The sequence below is a fragment of the Eulemur rufifrons genome, chromosome 15 (assembly GCF_041146395.1).
Source record: "Eulemur rufifrons isolate Redbay chromosome 15, OSU_ERuf_1, whole genome shotgun sequence".
Taxonomy (NCBI): Eukaryota; Metazoa; Chordata; class Mammalia; order Primates; family Lemuridae; genus Eulemur; species Eulemur rufifrons.
Genome location: NC_090997.1, coordinates 94,875,374 through 94,900,239, shown reverse-complemented (window position 1 = coordinate 94,900,239; position 24,866 = coordinate 94,875,374). Strand labels below are relative to the sequence as shown.

General features: G+C 43.5%; 1 protein-coding gene across 1 annotated transcript in view; it reads right to left on the bottom strand.

The window, feature by feature from the left end:
- Positions 1 to 19,580, bottom strand: part of PPP1R14C (protein phosphatase 1 regulatory inhibitor subunit 14C) — an 80,460-nt gene extending 60,880 nt beyond the window's left edge. Inside the window, exon 1 of the mRNA XM_069489186.1 lies at positions 19,129 to 19,580. Coding sequence (XP_069345287.1) covers positions 19,129 to 19,437 — 309 coding nt within the window. The 5' untranslated portion in view covers positions 19,438 to 19,580. The remainder of the gene's footprint in view (positions 1 to 19,128) is intronic.
- Between the last annotated feature and the right edge of the window lie 5,286 nt (positions 19,581 to 24,866).

Sequence of the window (24,866 nt, the reverse complement as noted above, 5' to 3'; positions counted from 1 at the left end):
CCAGGAGGTCAAGCCTGCAGTGGTCATGCTAGGATCATGCCACGGCACCCCAGCCTGGGTGGCAGAACAAGACTCTGTCTCAAAGAAGAAGAAAAAAGAAAGAAGAAGACGAGGAGGAGGAAAAGGAAGAGGAAGAGGAAGAGGAGGAGGAAGAGGAGGTAGAGGAAGAGGAGGAGGAGGAGGAAGAAGAAGAAGGAGCAGGAGGATAGGGAGGAGGAGGAGGAGAAGTAGAAAAGATCATATCACTTCTCTGCACAAAAGCTATCATAACATACAAACAAAATTCAAATTCCCTACCATGACCTACAAGGCTGTTTATCTAACCTCATTTCCTATCATTCTTCTTGCTCATTTCACCAGACCGTAAAACCCAGAAGGAAGGGAAGAGATTTTTGTCTCTTTTGTTTATTTCTGTATCACAGGTGTTTAAAAAGGTACAAGCACATGACAAAAGTATAATGAATATTTGTTGAATTCAGTTCTCACCACTCATATTTTCTTATTCTTTCTTGTGTGGCAGATTGTATTTTCCAAAACTTGCTTCAACAGTATCTCCCATTCCACTTCCGTCTCTCACAAGGTACCGTGACTTGTCATTCCTTCCATCAGAAGGTGGAACTGGCTGGGCATGGTGGCTCCTGCCTATAATCCTAGCACTCTGGGAGGCCAAGGCAGGAGGGAGGATCACTAGAGGTCAGGAGTTTGAGTCCAGCCTGAGCAAGAGCAAGATCCTGTCTCTACTAAAAATAGAAAGAAATTAGCTGGACAACTAAAAATATATAGAAAAAATTAGCCGGGCATGGTGGCGCATGCCTGTAGTCCCAGCTACTCAGGAGGCTGAGGCAGGAGGATTGCTTGAGCCCAGGAGTTTGAGGTTGCTGTGAGCTAGGCGGATGCCACAGCACTCTAGCCCAGGCAACAGAGCGAGACTCTGTCTCAAAAAAAAAAAAGAAGGTGGACCCTATGTTTCGTCTCCTTGAAAGCTGGTTAGAACTGTGACTATAACAGAAGCGACACTTATGTGACCTCCAAGGTGAAGTCATTAAAAGTAATACAACTTCTTCCCATTACCTTGAGATGTTCACTCTAGAATGCCGTCACCACGCTGCAAGGAAACTGAAATAGCCGTGGAAATGCCTGTACATTCGGGAGCTGACACGATGGCCCAAGGCCCCGACAGTTCCCTGCACGTGTGCATGAGTCACGTTGGAAACACATACTCCAGCCCTAGGTTAGCCACTCCACCCAAGTCCTCGTGAAACAGAGATGAGTCACCCCACAAAATGCTGCACAAATCCCAGATTTGTGAACAAAATAAGTGGTAGTTATTTTTTAAGCCACTAAGATTTGGGGAAGTCTTTTATGTGGCATTGGTAATTAGTCAACCTGGGTACATTCTACGTTCAATACATTCCCCCTCAGGTCTTTTCACTTTCGATTTTGTCTGCCTAGAATTTTCTTTGCTCAGAATTCACTGTACTGTGCCCTCCTTTTATTCAGGTCTCTGCTCACATGACAACAATCTCATAATAGCAGTTACGGGAACCAAATATGTTTCATTCCTGCTACATGCGGGGAAGTCCAGGATGGTTGGATATTGGCCTTTGTTCAGCAGTTCAAGGATGTCGTGGGTGAGCTCTCTTTTTGTCGTTTTTGTTTTTAGTTTTTTTTCCTCTTCCACTTACACATAAGGAGTAGGGGAAAGGACAAAAGTTCCCATGCCAACTGAACCAGTTACCATTCAACGGTTATGCAGTGAATTGCATTTTCATTTCATTGGTCAGAATTTGTCCTGAGATCATCCCTAACTATAATGGAAGATTATATATTTTTAAAAAGAACATAAAATATCTTATTAATAATTTTATATTGGTTATATGTTAAAATGATACTATTCTAGATATATTGAGTTAAATAAGATATATTAACATTTTTAAAAATGATATAAACATACAAGTAAATTAATTTTATTAAAAACAAAGTTGGTATTAATACTCAAAACATCGCTTTCTAATTATTTTATTACGTTTTACACCACTCTCTATGTGCTTGAGGTTGTTTATATCTACTGTGCCTGTATGGAGGAAACCCTACTTCCTGCTCCACACTCAGGCACGTGACAGTGTGGGCCTGAAATCCACGGTGGAGAGAGTACTACACCGAGGAAATCAAATCAGGGTTTCTTTTCTCCTGAGAGCGGCTGTTAAACATTTACCAGCAACCCACCATGTATGTGTGAACCTCCAAGACAAAGGAAAACGGGAAACTGCACCGTGTTGGGGGAGGGGGCGAAGGAAGTAAAAGGGGGGGGAAAGGGGAGGGAAGGGGAGAGGAAAGGACAGGGAGGGGGAAGAAAGCTAAAGGAGAAGGGAGACAGAAGAAGAAAGGGGAATTATTTTATTTTTGTAGTATCCTAAGGAATCCAATGGTTCTGTATAAGCAAATTATTTCAGATAACCAACATGTAAGCTCTTTTTCTGAAAATCTCTCTAAACCGATTCCTCATGTGTCTGCCTTCTGAAGCAGAGGCTACCAGCACCCTTCAATGTTTTCTTAATGACCCAGGTCACTCCCGTGATCAGATGTCCTGCCGCCCTGCCTCACAGGACACCCTGCAGGTGGCTGACAGGCAGACAGCTCTTTTTGCCTTATACAGTGTCTCAGACGGCTCCGGTCTCTGAGCTTTTTATAGATTCTCTGTCTCCTCCCTTACTGTCAGGCTGTCAGCTGTCACTTCTAGATGTTCTCCCAGTACTCACATCTAGCAGTTGTTCCTCGCTTCTAAATCTGGTGAACTAAGAAGCCAGAAAACCAAACTTGTTAGAATTGTGGCTAAAGTCAGAGTAAACAAGCTCTATGTGAAAGCCCGAGGCTCTTGCCAAGAAAGAACGTAACTCTAGAGTATCTCCTTAGGTTCTCAAAGCTACTGCTTCCTTTTAGGTTTTTCACTGTGCTCCAAATGACTGAGGTTATGAAATTCACGACTTCTAGGGAGGTGAGGTTTCACTACATATATAAAATATCCCACTGAAACAAACCAAAAAGGAAAGGAAATGGAGACAACATTAACTAAGAAAGAGAATCAAAGCCCTGTAACAGAGTCACAGTTGATAGACGCCCTGTCCCCTTGGCAATCTAGCTCCTCCTCTGAGGCAGGCCCAGCTCCAAGGCTGCCTCTCTCAGTGGCCACGAAGGCTTGCCAGCCGGTGAAACTGGCAGCCACCAGAAACAGGCACTGGTGGGCGAGAAGGGCTGGTGCAGGCAGTTCCACCTTCCAACAGCTAACGCCAGGGCCGGCCCCAGCTTGGGGCATCTGCCCACTCCCTGCTGCTCCTCATTCACATTCCTGAGGGCAGGAAGGAGCAGGGAGGCCCTGGGACATGAACCCAGGCCCTGGTGTCACTGAGCAAGATGGCAACCATAGGGGCAGCCCCCAGGACTCTTTTGTCCCCCAGTGGACACTTACCAGGAGCAACAGCAGCACTTGGCACGTGACCCACTTGCAAAGCCATCTGATGTAGTGACACTGATTGGCACATCCAGAGGACACACTAACCTCCTGAAAATGCATTTTTCTATTTCTCTGAACTTGATCTTTGGTCTGGCACTAAATTTTGAAAATGAGAAAAGTATTTAACTGCTTGCTGAATTCACTGTATGAAATACTGTGCTTTACACTTTTTTTTAAAAAGTCTCTTCTCCTTTGTAAGATTTGTTTGTTTTAAAATAGTCTGATAGCAACATAAAAGCTCTAATTCTTAACCTTGTTGCCTGTTTACCCAGAATGTCACACAAAAAATTTTAAATAACTATAATAGAACAATAAAGCTATCCCAGAAATAGAAGAAAATTCTCAAAATTACCCTCCTTGCACTGAGTGTTTAACTTGTAAAGAAAGAAACAAATGTTCTAAAATTAAAAATAGAAACTCTGAAAATAATCATATTATTTTAGTCCTACTTCATGCCTACCACATAGTAGGCCTATAAACAATATTTATTGGGTAACAGGCTGGATCTCAAATAGAGGCAGTACTACCAACTGGAGAGTCTGAGGTCATCTGGCCTTCCCTAAGGACCTTGGCCAGCAGAACTGGTCCAGAACCATATTTGGGCCTATGGAAAAAATATAATTAACTAGTCACGTGAAGTCTTCTCTGAAACAAAATCTGAGTACCTTTTCTTGGAGCCTGAGCCTGGAGATTTTAAAAACTCTTGTCTAAGGGCAAGTTCAGACCTGCCCATCAACCAGAGATATTCATTGCCCATTTATAGTACATGGGCTGTTGCCAGGAGTGGAGATGGAATATATTGACCAAGACAGGAAGGCCTCACCCAACATTAAAACACTCTCTAGAATCTACATAGAGCCACACACACAAGGTCCCCTATCTTAGCCAGTTCAGGCTGCTATAAGAGGATACTATAGACCGGTGGCTTAAACAACAGAAATTTAATTGCCACAGTTCTGGAGGCTGGGAATTCCAAGATCAAGGCACCAGCAGATCCCACGTCTTCCTACCCTCCAAAATTATCTTCTGGAAGTATTGTGACTGCTTATTCTGAAAATGTAAAGACTCTAATATGCACACATTTGCTGGCTTATTTCTTTTCCTCAATTATTTATAATTGAAAAAAAATTTAATGCCCATCTCCGAAGATGGCGAAAACATCACCCAAACTGTTCTAAACACTGTAAAGCCCTACGGCAGGAGAGGGCATATGCTCTTTTATTACTTGTGACAACAGAAAGAGTGGGTTAACTGTGCCCATTCCTTTAAAAAAATTAACTCTAGATTTTTTTCTCTTATAGAAGAAATACATGTTCATTACATGAAACAGATAAAGAAATTAAAATTATCCATAATGACACTAAAAAGCACTATTAATAGTTATTATGCATCATTCTAGTCTCTTTTCTAGGAACATATAAAGGATATCCTATGAAAAAGATTTTTATCCAGAATGCATGCTATCTATTATTACTTAATTCAAATGTGATATAGCTCACATTGCAGAAAGGTAATCCTCTTGAAGCAACCCGACAATATCTTTCATTGGAGTACTGACTAGATTATTCTATATTCATAAAATCTGGTGTGTGACCAAAATTTGCAATCAAGGCAGAAATCCACCCAAATTATTCAAAATAAAAAGCCCCATAGGCCTCTGCTCCCTTTTTGGTCAAAGAACACACCTTTAACTTGAATGTATGTATTAATAAGGCAGAATTAGTGATAGCAAAAGCATAGTAGATCCTGTCAATGGTAATTTCATAAATATGCTGGGCTTTGGAGGGAATAGTTTTTCAACATTATTAATCCTCAAAACATCTCTGAGAGGCCTGGATCATTTAAAAGGGGAAATTGAAGTCAACCAAGGATGACAACTGACAACTGCTCTGTAAATAAAGGTGGGAGGGGGAAGGGCAGCTTCATCCTTCTAGGCAGACCAAGCCAACTCCCCATCCTAGGGAGATGAGAAGGTCTATCTTAGAAGGCAACGTCTCTGCTAAGGTTTGAGTGTCCCCACCAAAACTCATGTTAGAACCTTAATTCCAGTACGGCAAAGTCAGGTGGTGGAACCTTCAAGAGGTGGGGCCAAATGGGAGGTATTTGGGTCATGAGAGCTCCACCCTCATGGGTGGGGGTGGCTTGGTGCAGTTCTGATGGTGGTGATTGGAATTGTATTAGTTCTGAAGGCAATGGATTAGTTCCAGCCAGCACAGGTTGTTATAGAGTGAGGACCCTCTTGTGTCTTGTCCCTCTGCATGCATCCACTCCCCTCTTGACCTTCCACCAAGGCCCTCAACAGAAGCCGAGCAGATGCCAGCACCATGGTTCTTGAACTTCCCAGCCGCCAGAATCGTGAGCCAAGTAAACCTCTTTTCTTTATAAATGACCCAATCTCAGGTATTCCATCATAGCAACATAAAATGGAGTAAGACATCCTCTCAATTGGGGTGAAAGAACCCGTGACAGTAACCAACAGGGGTATCTGAAATGAGACAAACTTTCCCACCACCAGTAAGAAACCATATTTAAGAACTTTTCTGTTTGTTTTGACTTTGTAAAGTGGGGCCAGAGGGAAGAAGATATTCACAAGCCTATGTTCCTGGAGAGGAAGGCTGAGGTCTGCACGCTCTCCCACCCCCCTCCCCCACCCCCACACAGAGCACATCCCCTCGTACCCTTGGAGTCACAGTCCTAACGGCCAACGTGAGAATTTGAATTTCATTTTAGTAAATGAAAACATTTAGTCATATGCTATTTTCATCTCACTCTTTGCCCTCCTTCACAGTTCATACTAAAGTATCAGTGGTGAACTAGTTCCTCATTTTGTTGTTCTTCACGGTGGTGAGTCAACTCAACCGTGGGGTTGTTCATTATCGAACGCAGCCCACCGCCCATCTCTCTCCAAAGTTTAACATGGACACTCCAGAGGTTTAAGGTGTGACTGGCAGCTCAATGCTTTTGGAGTCTCAGGATAGTTTAGGTGGTGACCTTTTTGTTTATCTAAACACAGACAGGTTTTCATTGTCTAAACATCTATCCATATAAACTGCTTCTGGTATAACATTACTAAATGCTAAACCATCTGGGGTTCGATGAAGAAATGGAACATTTTAGCTTAACAAAAGGCACTTGTCTACCAGAGATAGTACGTGTTGCTTTTTTAGTTGTAATATTTGTAGGGTGTTTTCATTATAGCAAGCATAATCATGTTTTAGCACCAAATCAATGACTCATTTTCTTTTGACTTGTCAGAGAGCTGCCACACCCCAAGGCAAACATAAGAAAAACCAGTTGACTAATTAGAATTGTTACGTAGAGTATTGGCTCATAAGAACTAAGCAGAAAAGCCATCTTTGCAAATCTGAAAACTCAACATCTTACCTGTCTGGCCTGAAATAGATTTGATTTCATTATTATTAGCAGAAATGAATGAAGCAGCTATGTCAGTTGCACTATTGACATATAAAATATAAGAGAAAGGTACTAACAGATGATTGGCCACAGCAGCTGAGGACTTGAGCAAAAACATCCTTAGCATAAGTAAAACAAAATATTAAGAGTTTTCCACTTTTTATTTAGAAAAAGCATTACTTTACTTCTATCATGTCAAAGGTAATATCTGCTACTTTGCAAACATGAAAGATAAAATACACACTCTGTACCCCGTGGCTTATTTGCAGTGAGTTTCTAACTTTTAACCTCAAAAGAGATTCAGCATGGAGCCAATTCCATCTAATTGGATAGAGGGAGAGCGTAAGCACTGCGGTATTAACTGCTCTAGTAACCTGGCAATCAAAGAAATAAGCATCACCCTCACTGGGATGCATCCTTCGATTTGAATTTTTCTAAAGAAATGGCTGAATCCTGTAAATGGTTCATCCAAGAAATAACAAAATCCTATAAATTGTTCGACTACGATGAAGTATATTTGCAAATGTATTAAATAAACAGAAAAAATTTGCTCAGGGTATCAGTCAAACATGCTAGAATATGTGGAAGTTATCTAGGGAAGAAGGTGGAACTGATTTTCACAGTTTGCAAGAGCCAAGTCTTCTCCTTCCTCTTCTTACTGGCAAGTTAAACTTGGGCACATTACTAAGCCCCTCTGAGCCTCACTTTTCTCATTTTAAAAATGAGGTGACTAGTTACACCGCAGAGTATTCATGTGGGCTGAATGGCATTATCTGGTGGTGTTTTATGATTCATTGTACAAAACAAATGTTACAAAAAACAATAAATTCTGCTTTCCACCTCTTGCCAGAGCTGTCCATGAAATATCTTAATTTCTTTTTGTTATCCTGTCATGTTGGTTCTCAAACTAACTACAAAGTGACAATTCAGGAATAAATTTCCCAATGAAAATTAATTTGCTTAATATGGATTTATGCATGCTCTTATTCAGGCTAATTTGTACCTTTCACCTTTTTAAATTTTATTCCTTAAAGCTGCTGTGATTTTTTCCCCTCTCAGATGCTCATTTCATATCTCAATACAAACCTCCCTCAAGTTAAAATAAATACCACCATTAGTTAATTATGAGCTGCCAAGATAAAGGGCAAATAATGAGGATAGAAAAAAGCCGCCCCCCACGCAGCCAATATTTTAAGTTATATGCTTAAAATTTTTAAGTCAAATATGCCAGCTCTTTTTAAAGGTTAACCCAATTACATGCAAAGAAAAAGCAGTGATAGTGGCTGTAAGTATCTATGCTGTCAGATTTCAAATTTAACTTGAACGCCAATAGTTGGGAGCAGGTTTTAGAAGGAGGAAAGATGATTTTTAAGAAGGCTTCTCAATCTGATCCTTATATTCCTAGTCCCTACCTGACTCACAGTAAACAGGGCATCACACCCCAGTAAAGGATGAATACACTCCCACCTTAGCTACAGGAAATTAGCTGCATAAATTAGATGACCCTTTGGTGAACTATTCTAATTCTTGTCTCAGGTTTACCTTGAAAGGAAAAGACACTTCTTCTGCGTTAGATATCACCCTCTCTTTAATACATCTCACTTTCTCCAGCGCAGGGCTGGCTTTATCACAGAATCTCTATGGCTTTATCACAGAATCTCTAAAGATTAAAGGTGGGGAGCCCTAGACATCCCTCATTTTTTTCCGATGAAGAAAGAAAACCTGAAAACAAAACCCAACGGTGACAATGACTTGCCAAGGTCATCTAGCTGGTAAGCAGCAACCCGGCTGTTCCCCTTCCCACTGGGAACAGCCGAAATGAATTGATTTCATAGATTGCACAAGATTCCTGTGATCAGAAAAAATACATCCTGTCTTGGTTTATTCGTTCTTGACGTTCAGCTGTTTAGAGATTACTTTCTCTTATTTAAGATCTTACTTCCTACTAAAATGAGAGACAATTAAATTGTTTTACATTGTAACATCAATGAACTTATCAAATCCTTTCCGGAACACAAGCTTTGGGTAAAAGAAGGTGTATGTAGCTACTACATACTAAATAAATGTGTTGAATGTACTAATACGACTGTGAACAGGACACAGTCTCTGCCCTCAAAGAGCTTTCAATCATACAGACTCCTTCATTCTTCTGCTATAATGGAAAGAGTTCCTTTACTTTTTCTTTTACACAGTTAAAGGATGGAACTTATTCCTCTTTCCTTCCCTATGTAAATATCTGTTACATGAATGAATGAAAGAATGACTATTCCAGCCCTCCACAGCTCCTTCCACAAGTTGCCCCAAGGATTCTTTCAAAACAGAAAAGTCCTTTTTTGGTCATTTTTTTCCTCAACCGTAAAGTGATGCTTTACAGACCAATCCACACTCTGGTCTCTTCTTTTTTCTAAGCTTCTACTTGGTGGAACAGATTTCCAAAATGCCAGTGCTGACTAAGAAAAGCCTGGTGAGAATTTATTGGCCCAAACTTTTAAGCAGAGACAGGAATCTGGGCTTTCATTGCTGCTCTATCAAGACTCGTGTGTGCCTGTTGCTCCGAATCTACACGCAGATGGAGAAGCACTCGCTCCTTCCTTGCACAAGTGTTTCCGCTCCCAAAGAAATGAACAATTCCTGTGCAAATAAAATAGTATTCTTGGACATGCTGAAAACTTAAATTTACAGAGAAGAATGGCTGCAATTTGTGGTTCCTCTCTTTGAAGACCTTCATCACCCTTGCAGCTGTGCCTTGTTCCATGACAATTTCCTTTGAGTTCACAGGTTCAAAGGAGTGCACAGTTATAATTCATAGCCACGAAAAGGAACCATAACTTCAAGTCGACAGTGAAAGTAGGTTTTCAATACAGACAGAGCCAGATTATATTAATGCAGTTAATTCTGGGAATATATTTCTGAAATGCACACCACTAAACTAGAAGATGCTGCCAAGGCTCTGAAGGGCCAGATTCTGTCTGTTTCTCCCAACAGTCAGATGCGGGACTGTCTGGGTCAAACAACAAACGTTTCTGTGTCACAGTTCTGGAGTCCGGAAGTCTGAGATCAGGGTGCCAGCATGGTTGGGTTCTTGGTGAGGCCCTCTTCCTAGTTTAGAGGTGGCCGTCTTCTTGCTGTGTTTCTTGCTTTGCCCTCACATAGCAGGGAGGGAGAGCTGTGGTCCCTCACCCCTTTATAAGGGCACTAGTCCCATCATGGGGCTCCACCCCCATGACCTAATCTCACACTAATGACCTCCCAAAAGCCTCACCTTCAAATACCATCACTTTGGGGATTAGGGTTTCAACATATGAATTTTAGGAGGACACAGACATTCAGCCCATGGCAGGGACACCCAAGTGCAGCCAGGTATGTGAGAGTCACCGGGGCTGCAAAGACATATAAAATTCCACCTTCTCAAAGCTGCTGCAAGAAGAGACAGGATCACAGAAAGGAGTGCCTAGAAAGGCCCGTAAACTGGCCTGACAGCAAGAGATGGATCAGAGAAGCTTCCTGGAGGACATGCCACCAGTGCCAGCCTGAAAAACGGTTCGAGGTAGACAGGTAGTGAGTGGGGGCTGGGGCAGGGGAGAGGTGCAGGGGGTTATTGCTGACCCGCACGAGGGTTGCAGCTGACAACTGAAGAAGCAGGGCTGAGGTGGTGGCCAGAAACACGTCTGGAGACTCAGGCAGGGCAAACCCCTGAGCCCTGGTTGCAGTCTAAGTGCCCATGCTTTGTCCCAAAGGCTGTGGGGAACAAGATCCCATCTGGATTTTAAAGAATGCTCTGGCAGCATCACGTTGGCTCTGAAGCACCATCAGAAGCTGGGCATAGGGGCACAGGGGGAGACCTCAGCCCAGGAACTGGAGACACAGCCACTCACCAGCCACGTGGCCTCTGATGAGGGCCCATGGCTCAAGCTTTCTATACCTCAGTTTCTTTATTTACCTTGTGGAGTTACTGCAAGGATTAAATGAGAGCTCATGAAGGATGGAGCATACAGTAAGAACTTAATAAATGTAGCTGCAGAGAGCAATGGTAGCATCGTGGCTAAAGGACTTTAGAATCAGTGTGACCTTGAACAAGGACATGCAACAACTCTCATCTGTTTCTTCCTCTCTAAAGAAATGAAGATAATACTATCCAGTTTGTGAAGCTATTGTGAGGATTGATTGTAGGAGATAAAATGTATAAATTGCCTGGCTGAGAGCTATGTTAGTGCCAGAAGCAGTAGTAACAATAGCAGTAGTCAAGGGGTGTAGGAGTAGGAGCAGGAATCATAATTTGAAAGGAACTAGACAAAAGTGGCCGTGACTGTAATACAGGTGAGAATTTACAAGGCGCTGGGCTAAGGCAGCGGCAAGGAGCAGTGAAGACCCAGATTCCAGAGCTAACATAAGGAGCAAGCATCAACAAGACTTCGTGACTACTGGGTGTGACAGGCAAGAGAAAAAGATGTCACATAATCTCTGGCTGGGACAACTGAGGACAGCAGCACCTGCCATGCACCAAGGGAATTGAGGAAAAGGAGCAGGTTTACAGAGGAAGATCAGAAACTGATTTTCAGCCCAGTTGAATATGAGGTTCCCCTGGGGCATCTAAGTGGAGTTGTCCATTTCAGAGTTCTCTGAAAAAATGTCTGGCACTCAGAAAACAGATTCAGGCTAAAAATATGGAGTTAGAAGCTGTCAGCGTGTGAGCAGCAACTGAACAGGAACATTCCTATCATCCAGAAAGAGCATGCAGGAGTGAAATAAACAGAGGAGAGAGAGACAGCCAGGACGAAGACCCAGAAGGGAGGCTGGGATGGAAGCGCAGCAAAAGCAAAAGGCTGAGACCAGGAGACAGGACAGCCTCCAAAGCCAGGGGACAAAGGCTTCAGAACAAAAGGGTGAGAACACCTGATACTGCAGGAGGTCAAGGCCAGGGAAGACTCAAACAAGTCCACCGGATTGAGACACATGGAGGTCCTCAGGGAAGCCAGTGGGTGCTGACATCACCCTGTGGTGGGTAAAGGGAGGTGTATGGCGAGGGTGGAGAAAGATCTTCTAGAAAAATAGATAGTAAGGGAAGGAGAAAGACAGGTAGCAGCTGGGGGATACAGAAGAGAGGAGGGGAAGCTTTTTGTGTGGTGGTGGCAGGGTATGGGGATGGTTTTAAACAGAAGAGAAAGACTTCAACTGTGCATATGCTGGATTGAAAAGGAGAGGTTGAAAAAACAGCCAAGAAAGGAGGGTAACAGTGGCTGGGCTGGCTTGAACAGGTGGAAGCTGCAAGGACATGGGCTGAGCAGAGGGGAGATAACAGAAGAGGTGCCTTGAAAACACAGGTCAAGGTTTGAAATAGTCAAGTGCAGGAAACAAGAAAGTAGACTACAAAGTACAACCATGCATACAAAGCATAGGCCACATGGAAAACAAAACAATTCAGACTTCATTCTTCTCTCCATCTAAACAAAGAAGACTTCTTTGTGGAGAACTGTGGGCGAGGCAAGGGATGCCCCATGTAGCCAGGGTGTTTGGAGGCTGGGAGGGAAATAGAAGACACCAGAAGCAAACATGTATCTGCAGAGATGAGAACAGCAGGGGTATGTTAGGAGCAAAGGAAAAGAGTGGATGGGAGACTCAAGGAAGATTACATTTTCAAAAACATTTTCTCGATCTAAACTTAAAAATCAGTCACTTAAACTTAAAAATTACCACTACCATCTTTCAGTTCCTGTTTGGAGCAAGTAAGTCAATGAAGAGAGGTGTATTTTTCAATAACGCTGACATAAAACGTAATGATGCAAGAGTATGATATGGATTATGGAAACAAAACCATTGACTGATTTTTCTCCTTAGCCACATCTATGAGAAAAAATACACCACCAACTAATTCAGATACTAAAACGTCAACGACTCTTCAAACATGTTCTGAACATTGACCTTTTTTCAATTCATTCAAAAAAATGGTTAAATGTTTAAGAACTAGGTACTGTATGATGAAAATTAAGACAGTTCCTGCCTTCAAACTGTTAAGGTCTAACTTCTCTACACCTCTGTGAAAATCCACCAAAACATTGACAATGAGAAAGGATCTAGGAACAGGAGGAATAATTTAGAGAACATTTGCCCATGTTCAAGTTCAAACACACATCAACATCCCTGACCCCAAAGTATCCATATATCCTTCCCCAAATTCTTGCACCAAGTAGATGTGAATACCTTGTTCTGTTCCCCTCCCCCACTCCATGTCATACAGAATAACCAACAGTTAGTGGCTGGTTATAGCTCCAATAACAACACTGACCATACATCTATAAATACTATGTTCCAGGTACTACATCTGGTGTTGCACCACTCAGTCCTCACAACAACCTTGCTAAGGTGCTTAAACCCCTTAAACACATGGACAAAGTGAGGCTCAGAGAGGTTAAGGAAATTGTCTAATCTCACACTCCTACTGAATAAACCAGCTGCAATGTAAATTCAGGTCCCCCTAGCTTCAAAGCAACACCCTAAACTACACCGAATTTCCCTAACCATTGTTGCAAAGGGAAATGTGTTAAGTACAGTTTTCTTCTCTTCCTTTGACAATTTAGAATTCTTTTGTCCCTTGACTTTTAACATGTTTAATTTAGTCCTTAGTACTTTATAGGTTGAGTTTATGGAGATTGTTTTTTTAAAAGCAACTTTGTTTAAGTGCCTGTTCCCAAATACCTAAACAAATGGGGATTCACCAAATAATCCACAAACCGAGTTCTAAGCAGCAGTTTCTACCTTCCACTGGAGCACTGACAAAGAAGCAAAGCAGACTGATTGGGTGGTGTGCAGTGGGAAACTATGTACAAAACAAGGACCTGAAATTAAAACAAGAAGCCTCATCAGGTACAAGAACAAACCCACTGGCAGTGTTGTCCCCTACGACTGCAGTCCCCAACCCCCGGGCCAGACTGGTACCTGTCCTGTCTGTGGCCTGTTAGGAACTGGGCCACACAGCAGGAGGTGAGCAGCAGGTGAGCCTGGAGCTTCATCTGTAGTAACAGCCGCTCCCCATCACTCGCATCTACTCATAAGCTCCGCCTCCTGTCAGCTCAGTGGCAGCATTAGATTCTCATAGTAGCTCAAACCCTACTGTGAACTGCACATGCGAGGGATGTAGGTTGCACACTCCTCATGAGAATCTAATGCCTGATGATCTGAGATGGAGCTGAGGTGGTGATGCTAGCGCTGGGGAAAGGCTACAAATACAGATTTATCATTAGCAGAGGGGTTTAACTGCACAATAAATGTAATGTGCTTGAATCATCCAGAAACCATCCTCCCCACCCTCTCAAGTCCATGGAAAAATTGTCTTCCAAAACAGTCCCTGGTGCAAAAAAGGTCAGGGACTTCTGCCCTACATGTAAAACCAGTCAATTTAGAAGGTACAGCAGCAGCACTGGGGAATAGGCAAATTATAGGGGTTCACAGAGATGCCAGGCTCTGTCTGACCTCAGGAGGCTGTACAGTGCAGTGAGTAAGGCGTGCCTGAATTCCTGGCCACAGCTCAGCTGCACATCCCAGCTGAGGGCCCTGGGGCAACCTCTTTACTTTCCTGTGTGTGCCTCAGTTTCTACATCCATAGAAGGGTGTCAGAAGTTGTTACTAGGATAAAAACCTCTTTCCTAATATATACTAAGTACTCAATCAATGTACATATACTAATGTACATATGTATATATACTAATGTATGTATACAATGTATTTGTACATTGTATAAATACTAATGTATATACATTGTATACATACTAATGTATATACATTGTGTACATACCAATGTATATACAATGTAACATATACTAAGTACTCAATGTCTGCTAATTCTACTACATATGTTTAGGCTTTTCCCTTTCTGTAGCAGTATTTTTTAAAGGTCACAACCCATAAATGTGTGATGAAATAAAGTTAGGGGCTCACAACCAACATTTTGGGAAAATGAAACAGAACAGAATGTTGTATTTAAACATTAATGAGTCATATTTTAGATTACTTTTATAATGTTTTACCTTAGCATACACAGTATGATTAAGTGGTGCCTTGCGAATTTCTGATTCTATATGTCCATGTGTCAGGCAGCAATCTAAAGGGTACTTCTTTCTGTGTCACCATCCAAAATTCTTGAATTCCAAAAGGCATGGAGTTGGGGAAAAAAACAATTCTCAAAAACATTGAATGGGGATGATGAGATATCAGGAAGACTGGTGTGATAAACCAGAAACCATTTTTTAAAAAGCAAAGGGAAAGCCTTCCTAAGTGGACACTCAGGACAACATAGCAATTATCCTAGGTATACAAATCTGTTTATGGCTAGGCTGCTACTGGCATTTCATTAATCTGAGCTTAACAACATACCTTTATTTCCAGAACAAATCAAATTGCAAAACTGGAAGTATAGATGTAATCTTGATGCTGGGCAAAATTGGAAAAATTGATATGATGTGACTTATCCAGTAACTCATCTTGCAATACTTGTCCAAGTAGACATTACACCAGATTTCAAATGCTCTTAAAAACCATCAGGATTTGGAAGGGATAAGAAAATGTCTTAAAACAGAAATCCTTAAGTGTGGATGTAGATTTAGCCTAACAATTCCATTATAACCAAATTCCTAGCTGAAAATGTAACTACCTGTACAAGATTTCCCATGAGATGATGAAATGGAAAAGAACTATAAACATATAACTAATCATTTTGGAATCTAATAAACACATTTATCTGTGTATCTAAAAAGCTGTATGGTGTGGTGTTTAACAATGCCTCCCTTAGACTAAGTAAGAAAGGCCATAACCCTGGGCCCTACTCCTGCCATAACTTGTCTTCCTAAAGACTTCCTAGGACCTGCTGGACCCACCCATCCAGAACCAGTGTCCCTCCACCTGGTTTTAGGGTGTGCTCCAGACGCCCAGAATTCCCTCAGTAAATATCAAGCAGCTTCCAGGGCAGGAACAGATTATTCCCAGATTTGTCCTCCCCCAGGGGTGGTGGAGGGGGACTTTGCCACTGGCACTGGCCTGAGCCAGAGGTATGGTCAACCAGTGGCAAGCATATACCTAGATCGGATGTGCAAGTGGACACAATGCTCTTCACCAGGTGAGACTATATCAGCGGTGGGAAGCAAAAGGGAAGAAACTGGGGCCAGGGGCAGATTTTCACAACTGCATTCCAGCTCAGTGCTCTGGGAGGTTCAATTTTGAAGTCAAAATCCCAATCTACCCTTCCAGGTCGCTATGAAGATATGGTTGTCAAGGTCAGTGAATACAACAAATTTTATATAAATGCCTGTTCACTTAATTCATAAGTTTTAAGTATCTAGACATATGCTCTATGGGCCTCCATTTGTTCTCTTGCAAGTTACAGGCAGGCCTGGTGGTTAGACGGTTGACTCAGAGTCCAGCCTGGGTTCACACACCCACCCTACCCCACTCACCAGCCATTCGAGCTTGAGAAAGGCTCTTAATCTGTTCTGAGTCTCTCTGAGTGTCCCCATTACGTGTAAAACAACGATAGTAAGGTCATCCTCTTTATAGGGTTGTTGTGAAGACTAAATGAATTAGCCCATACAAAGGACCTATGGCAGCACTTGGTGCATAAGTACTCTACGAATGTTGTCTGGTACATTGCTCTCTATACCAAATTGATTGGCCACCACACACTTCTAGATAAGACCACAGCTGGGAAGTTGTTCTGTGCTATTTCTTCTTTCCTGTTCCTCTCTGATTTTAAATAGCTTGCTTTATGCCACTCCAAAAGATTATTTTCTATTCTGAAAAGGACAAGTCAGTCATCTAACTGCTAACCCGCCTGGAACAAGTTCTTCTGAAATTAAATATGTGTTCATCTTCTACCCCAACTCAGCAAATAACTCAAGCCTTTGGCCAGTGTGAAGTACCAGTCTAGCACATTGGCTTTCTGTGTCAATTTCAAGCCATAAACATTTGAAAACATTACCAATTTTAAGTGCAAGAAGGACATTTTCTAATCTTCATATGCATGAAGTTTAGAGCTACAAGCCAAGGTAGGTCCTCCTGATTCACAAACCAGAGGCTGAAATACTTGAAGCTATCAACAAAGAAAGGCTACCAGACGAGCTAAAAATAGAGCCCTGCCAGTGGAGAAACAGACAGAGGTAATCCTTTATTTGGCTGCTTGTTAATCCACATGTTTATTATTAAAGAAACATCAAGCATAGTAATTACAAATCACCAACAACCTTATCAATAATTTATATTCCTTCAGCCTGCAATGACTGAACAAACAACTTGAAGAGAAATACTTGCCACATTTTAATGACATGCAGACAATGCATAGAGCATCTTGTATTGTGTCACCACAAAAACCTCTTTCAAATGTCTAGCTGTTTGCTATGGATTGAAGATCTAAAACCCAAGAAGAAAAGTACAAGGAAAAGATTCAGGGTCATATTTACCCTTTATAATAGGTACCTAACCTACATGTTCAATACAGTGAACAGTCAAACCTCCACTTTCCCCAACTATTCTGAAGAATTTTTGATATATGTGATTTGTCAACCTATTAAGTAGGTAGAACTCTTTCTAGTTACCCAAACTACATCAAATTGGTGTCCCATAAAATGAACAATACAAAAGCATTGTAAATTTCAGCAATAGCTTTTCTGTTAACTCAAACCTTCTCCAAATCCAAAATGGAGAATAATGGCCAGCTGAAATAAATGAGAATTAATTGGATTCTACAGAGGCAAGACTGAGCACATTCATTCATCCAACAGTAATCCCATTTAAATCAGATATATTGTTTCTTAAAGAGTTTTGCCAACTTTCCATAAAAATCCCATGAACACTTCCTATTTTTGCCAGTTTTTATTTATGCAATTAACTTGGGTTTTTATAAGAGCTAGGCTGGAGAAACAATATATTTTTACAAGCCCATTAGTCAGGCAGTCAAGCTTCATTATATCATAATCATTCATCAGTAGTCAGCAATGAGAATGCTGTTTCCTTGTGCAATGAGGATGTTAAAGAAAATATGTATTCACAATAGGCCATAAAATGTGTGAAATACAGAATACCTAACAGCAGGGTAAAGCCAGTGAGTTCATCCGGCTTTCTTTTTTGCTGAAGAGCATAACAGTTATATGGATACAAACCTGGCTTTAACTTAGAAGTCACATCCTTAATTATTAACCCTTTCATGCTTCCACCCTTGTCAAACTCCACTCCCTTAAGAGAAGTAGAATACTTCATTTAGAATTAATTACTGATATTAAAGGCTCTCATGGGAGATCCTTTTGGCTTTGGACATTTTTCTAGCACATCTTTGTTACAGCTTATTCTAAATATTTCTCCCTACATCAAATGTATACACGTCAGATTTGTGTATAACCTTAGCCCCTGAACTGTGGGAAGTCACAATGTCGTGGAGGACAGGGGAGCTGGGGGCCTTGAGCTGGCGGATCCTGGCACCCCGCACACCACCCACAGGGCTATCGTTCCACCTAGGCACCCGTCGAGGTTACCCCAGACTCATTCTGGGGCCATCAATGGCAGTAACTGAGCTTGGGGAGGGAAAAAGAAATCGGTTTCAACAAGGCACAAGGTGTGCTGCTTTGGTTACGCAGGGACGAATTCTGGGGACAGCGTCGGGGCTGGCTGGAAAAGGGAACGCGTTCATCTCATGATTTTGATTTAGAATTTCAGGAACCAAGGGTCCTCTGAGATCCCCAGAACCTCCTCTCTCCGTTAAGCAGCTTCGGGTCCCTTTTCCGCTCGCTCTCCACAAAAATCGGGGCTTCCCGGATCCCAGCAGTTAGTACTGTTCTTGGCTGCGGTTTCTCCCACCGCTGCTTAGGCGCAGCTGGGGTGAGCCCCTCGGAGCCCCGCTTGGGGTAGCTGCAGCTGGAGCATAGAGGGCCAGGAGCTCAGAGAAAAGCAACGCGCACCTCAGGACCCAACCCTCCCCATGGCCATCAGGGGGGCCCACAGCTCTCCCGGCACCGGCAGCTGAACCCAGGCAGGGGCGTCCCAACCGCTGTGCCCTGGCGCCAGAGAGCACCCGGGGGAGAGAGAGAACGCGCTGCGCCTAGCTCGTGGCGCTTGGTTCCTGGGAGTCAGGCCGTGCGCCCCCGGGATCTGAAGCCCGGGAGAATTCCTGTACCCACACAGAGGGGGTGAGGAAGGTCCCCGATCCTCCCGGCCCCGCGCCCAGGTACCTCGCAGCCATACAGCTGACCCAGCTGCTCCACGATCCACTCCTCCAGCACAAGCCGCTTCCGAAGCTCCTTGCGATCGTATTTCACCGTCACTTTTCCCTGCTGGTGGCGCCGCTGCTGCTGCTGCTGCTGAACCTGCCCGGCAGCAGTCGCCGTGGCCACCGGCGCCGAGTCCTCCCGGGAGGAGCCCGAGCCGCTGCTGGAGCCCGGGCTGCCGCCGGCACCGCCCCGCGGACTCTGGAAGAAAACCCGCGCGCCACCGCCGCCAGCCCCGCCGGCCGCCTCGCTGCTGCCTGTCACCACCGACATGTCCCCGCGCGCCAGAGCCCGAGTGCTGCCCGGAGGAGGGGCGGGCGAAGCGCGCCCGGCGCCGCTACCACCTCCGGCCGGGCAGCCGCATGCGAAGGGCTCGCCGGCACCTGCTCCGCGCGCCGCGCACGCCCGGCCGCCGGCTCTTCGGGGCGGGCAGGAGAAGCAGCGGCGAGAAGGAGGAGGGCGGGGAGGAGGGAGGGGCTGGGACCGCAGCCTTAAAGACGTCGCCGAAGACCCTCCCGGTCCAGCCCAGGGAGGCGGGATCTGGCGCCTACAGCAGAGGGGGCCCAGGGCGTGGGAGTCGCCTTGAAGGCGGGGAATGAGTGCGCGTGGACGCCGGCGGTTCCCTGCGTCTACACACTGGAGGGGACTGGCGTGACCAGGGGACGGCCTTCTGCGCGGGTGTCTGTGGCTTCTCCTCTTGGAGACCCGGAATCGCGCTGTTCCCGCGGTCCCTGAGCGCACGAAACCCCCCGCGGGGCGCTGCCGCGGGCAGGGACTGGCGCGAAGGGGACGTGGGAAGGGACCGCGCCGCAGGTGCCTCACTGAGGTTTTCCTCGCCCCACTGTCTCCTCGGAGGCGAGGTGTCTCCTCCCCTCCCAGCCCCACCTCGCAGCTCCAAACACACATTCCTATTCATGCCACGATGGATGCCACTTCCTCTCTCGGATTGTGAGAAAAATTGACGAGGCGATGTTTGTGCAATCTGGCGATCCCCGCGCCTGGGAAATTATTTCCAGGCCAGTTTTTCTTTCTTTACCAAACATCTGTTCAACCATAGGCAGAGCATTAAGATATCTTTATATCTAAAGGCTTGATCAGCGCTGGGGCAAAGGCGCTGGGGACATCCAGTCTGTGGCGGTTGCTGGTTTTACGTTTTTAGTATTGCATTCCCTGCACAGCCAGCTTCCTCGCAATACCATTCCCAAACAACCTCTTTTTATCCAGGAAAGCAACAGCGTTGACTAACTCTACTTTTTAAACATCATGCAGCCAAGTAGAGTTACAAATGAATGAGCTTATTATAAGGTTTAGGGCAATTAGGTGGGGAGGGAAGTTATAAACAAAACTGTATGTGTATGTGTGTCAAATTAGGAAGACTAACATATCTCTGTTGTACATAACAATAAATTTCTGTTTAGGCAACTGAGAGAAACCGCAAAGATGTTCAAATACAAGTTGCTTTTATGAAGGTTTAAAAAAAAAAAAAAAAAAAAAAAACCTGGTAAAGGTTACTGGCAGGTACTCAAAGAAATGTCTCCAGGTAAAACAGACAACCAAGTCAATCTCCTCTGAACGCTCCCTATGGTGGAGAGGATTCTGCGTGGGGTTCTAGACTGACAGGTATAAAGACATGGAAAATAAAAGAAGTGAAACAGCAGCTTTCTCCCAGCTCTTCCAGCTCTGCAACAAGCGGTGTCCAGGTCTGCCCTACCCAGATGCATGATCGCCTTTGTCCCCCAGGTCTGGGGTTTCTCAGCAAGAGCCAGCAGGGATTTTTCCCAAAGCGTTCCATGCCTGCAGCTCCTCATAAGGCCAGGTCAGGCCTTGAAGAGTGAAAGGGAAGGATGTCGGGGGATAGTGTGTCAAATAGGGTGGCTGGTGTTGGCCTTGGACTCCCATCATAATGACAAAGCGGTCAAGGTTAGAAGATCTCCGTGGGATAGAAGAGGCCAGCTGTCCTTTAGAAGGTAGGTTTTTCACCAAACCTATCAAGGACCCCGGAGACGGAACTACCAGGATTGGCCCTTAGGGAATATGAGCAGTCTCCCAGTCACCTCTGCCCCGTCTGCCTGGTAGGGCAGATCATTTTAAATCCTGAACTCACACTCTACAGGGTGAGCACCTCAACAAAATGGTACTCTGTCTGCAAGGAGGAAGAGGAGAGAGGGCTGTGACCAACAGCGGTGTCTCCCCACACAGAATAAGCTTGTCTCACTCCAGACATCTGGCACCTAGCCAAGTCAGCTAGCACCAGCTTTAACCAACTGCACTAACCAGGAGAGTTTAAATCAAAACAAAAGCCGCTAGAATGTTAACAAAGGAGAAACTATATAAAATCTCTACCTCATTCCGGCTCTGCGACTTGGCAATACCAATTATTTTGAAAATTGTGCCTGTGATACTGCAGTGTGGCAAATAGTGGGAAATTCCAGCTCCTTACTTTGAGTCTTTGGACAATGAGGTCAGTCATTCAGGAATAATTTCAAAGGATTTGTAAAAATTCACTAAGTTCTTTCTGAGAAATTCTTAAGTCAATATTTCCTCACTGCATAGGATGCGTTTTCCTTTGTGCTTAAAACTCAACTTTCACTTACAACTTCAGAAATGATAGATACTAAAAGATGAGAGTTTTTAGGAATCCTAACTTATAAAAAAAATAGGCAGGAATAGTCAGTTTCTTTCTGTGGATATGTTGGCCACCAGATGCTCAAATGAGTCACCTTGACTTGCAAGTAGGAGCGGAACTCAGGTCAAGAGTTCCTCTTCCTATAAACCCACTTGCTCCACCCAGGACACAATTTATATTCAAAGGAAACTCCATAGCATGCTCCCCCCCCCCACCAAAACACACATAATTCATCCAGATTTGAATAATTAAAACTCAAATGTTCAAATCTTGACAGAAAGAAATACTGCTTTTGCAAATTTCAAATACTGAAGACAAAATATTTGGGATAAAGGAGTTATTCCTAGGCCAGAGTTACTTTACATAGGTGACTATTTAAATTCAGCATAACCAATGATATTTCTTATCTGTAAGACCAATATATTATATATTTATTCAGGACAAATGCTTTCATATCTAATCAGTTTAGACGAGTGTTTTTAAAGGCTGGTTAATCAAAAACAATGAATAGTTTTCAGTGAATTGAATGGTCTGGGAATTTTCTAGAATGCAAGGGATGAGCTTTTACCTTAAGTCAATTACTCCCTGCTGTGCAAGCAGCCTAAGGAAGTTTCATTCATCAATACCTTTTTCTTAAAGCTTTGAGTTTCTTCACTTGGGCATTTTTTACTTGCTCCCTATTTAGAGAAAGTTTTTTTTTTTTTTAATTATATAGGTCATTTATTTCTGAATATGATCTTTTATGCCCAACAGTTGTTAGACAAGATGACTCACTTGGGGGGTCCCAAGGCTTTCTTCACCCCCCCAGGGAAACAATTAAATGCAAATGTTTACACTTAGATGCAAATTTCCTTACTCCTTAAAGACTAAATGTCACAATAATTATGCAACACTGGTCACCTACCTTGAGAATATTATAATTACCACCTGGAGGCCCACAAACCTGAACATAATATTCTCAGCTTGAGTAATAAATACCAGCGATAAGGTGCCTATATCCGAATTCTTTTCAAGATTTGATAAAGCAAAAAGAGAAATCAAAAGTAATTGTAAATCTGGTTTTCATCGTAAATGTAGAGAAATTTAATCTGTCCTTTGGGATTCTGTCAGTAACCACAACTTTTTCAGTTTCCAGTCCAATATTTCATTGTTCTTTACGGAGTGATAGGCAGCAATGTTGTTCGCAGTGTATCAATGCAGTTTTTCTTTTGGCTACTGTTTCATCCTCTTTTTTTTTTTTTTCTCGCTTTGTGATTCTGGACCTTTGTATGAGGCTCCACAATCTGGAATCATAATTCCAAAATAAACTTAGCCATTACTTGCATAAATAACCAGAGCAACAAAGCAGTCATTGTCACACATCTAAAATTTTGTCCCAGCAATTAACAGAAATTCTTAGCTGACTGTTCAGACACGATGCTAGGTAGTGGGGGTCATCCATAGCTTTGTTTCAATGCCTTTAACAAAGATTAAATATCCCTGCCCATTGCAGTAAATCTAATGTGTGGATATTTTTTCTCTTTCTATAAAACTAGGCTCAAATTTGTTTCTAGAGAAGCAAGTTATCCTCCCTTCCAGCAATGGCTTCTTGTCCTCCTGCCAAATGTTTTGAAAGAGGGATCCCTCCCCCCACGTCTTCTTGTCTTCCCCTCTCATCATTCTGCCCTTCCCTCTGCAGCCCAGCTGCCACCCCTGGAGTGAAAGCATCTTCACCAAGGTCACCAGCCAACTCCGTGTTGCTCAAGTCCATGTGCGAGTTTCAGCTCTTATCTAAATGGCGTCCTGCCACATTTGACAGCCTCAAACCTCTCCTTGCTTTTCAAACTCCCTCCTCTCTTGGCTCCAGATGCCAACACGCTCCTGGATTTCTTCCCACCTCTTTGTCTTTTGCATCGCAGTGGTTTTCGTGAGCTCCTTCCCTGCATCCCCGCCTTAAAGGTAGGTGGTTCCCAGTTTCCTCCCACCGCTCTTTGCTTGCTCATTCACAGGCTCCCCAGGTGCTTTTGCCTAAGCTGCTACTTCCTGCAGCCTTGAACACCACCCACCTGCCGCAGACTCCCCCAGCGAAAACCTGGAACAGATCTCCAGCCCAAGCTTCAGGTCTGCGGCGTAAAGCACTTAGTGCCAATGCACTGCACAAACGTGTTCATATTTAAACTACATCAATACCCATCTATAGCAATTCACTAGAGAACAAAACATTACAATGAATATTTTTTTGGCCATGTGTGCTCAGCACAGTAAAGTATGCTCAAGCCCAGTATTTTTCAAATGCTTTAAAAAAAAATTTTTTTTACTACAAAACACAATAAGGAATGCATTTTATGTCATGACCCAAATATATATCTACACACACACACTTACCCACATTTCATGTGATACACTCTGACATTTCCCATTCTAGTCTATTTTGTTTCATTATATTTAATGAATGCTGGTCACAACTTACTAAATTGATTTCCCAACCCACTAAAAGACTGCAACCGACTTTTGCAAAAAGCCCACTGTGCAAACGACTGCTGGCAGCCAGAAGTGTGACTGTGAGCATCAATCCTGGTTCTGTTTCATCTTAATGGCGCACTCCAGGCTGGTTACAGACCCGCTGGCATTCTCTTCCCACCATTTTTAAATTATGAAGTGTTCTAATGAACAACTTTGACCCCAAATGGCCAACCCAAGGCATGAATGCAATCCTCCTGAGGTGCCACAAAAGAACCAAAAAGAAAGAATATTCTGGACATTAAGATGCACCTTAGCTAGAGCCTCCCTCAGGAAATGGCGGAGTGGGTGGGAGTAAGGACAGGAAGGCAAGGACCGGTTGAGCCTCCAGCTGAGGACAAGTATATTGTGGTGGTCGGCAGTCCAAAACCGGATCCCACCTGCCTGGACTGAATCCAACCTCTGCCACTTAGGCCCTGAGTGACCTTGGCAAGTTACTTAATCTCTCTGTGCCTCTTTCTCCCTTGACAACATGATCAGTCGTGCTTGTCTGGCAGGTCGTTGTGAGGGTTGAATGAATTCCTGGGAACATAGCACCTAGGACAGAGCCTGCTGTTGTCTGTGAATAGACCGTAAA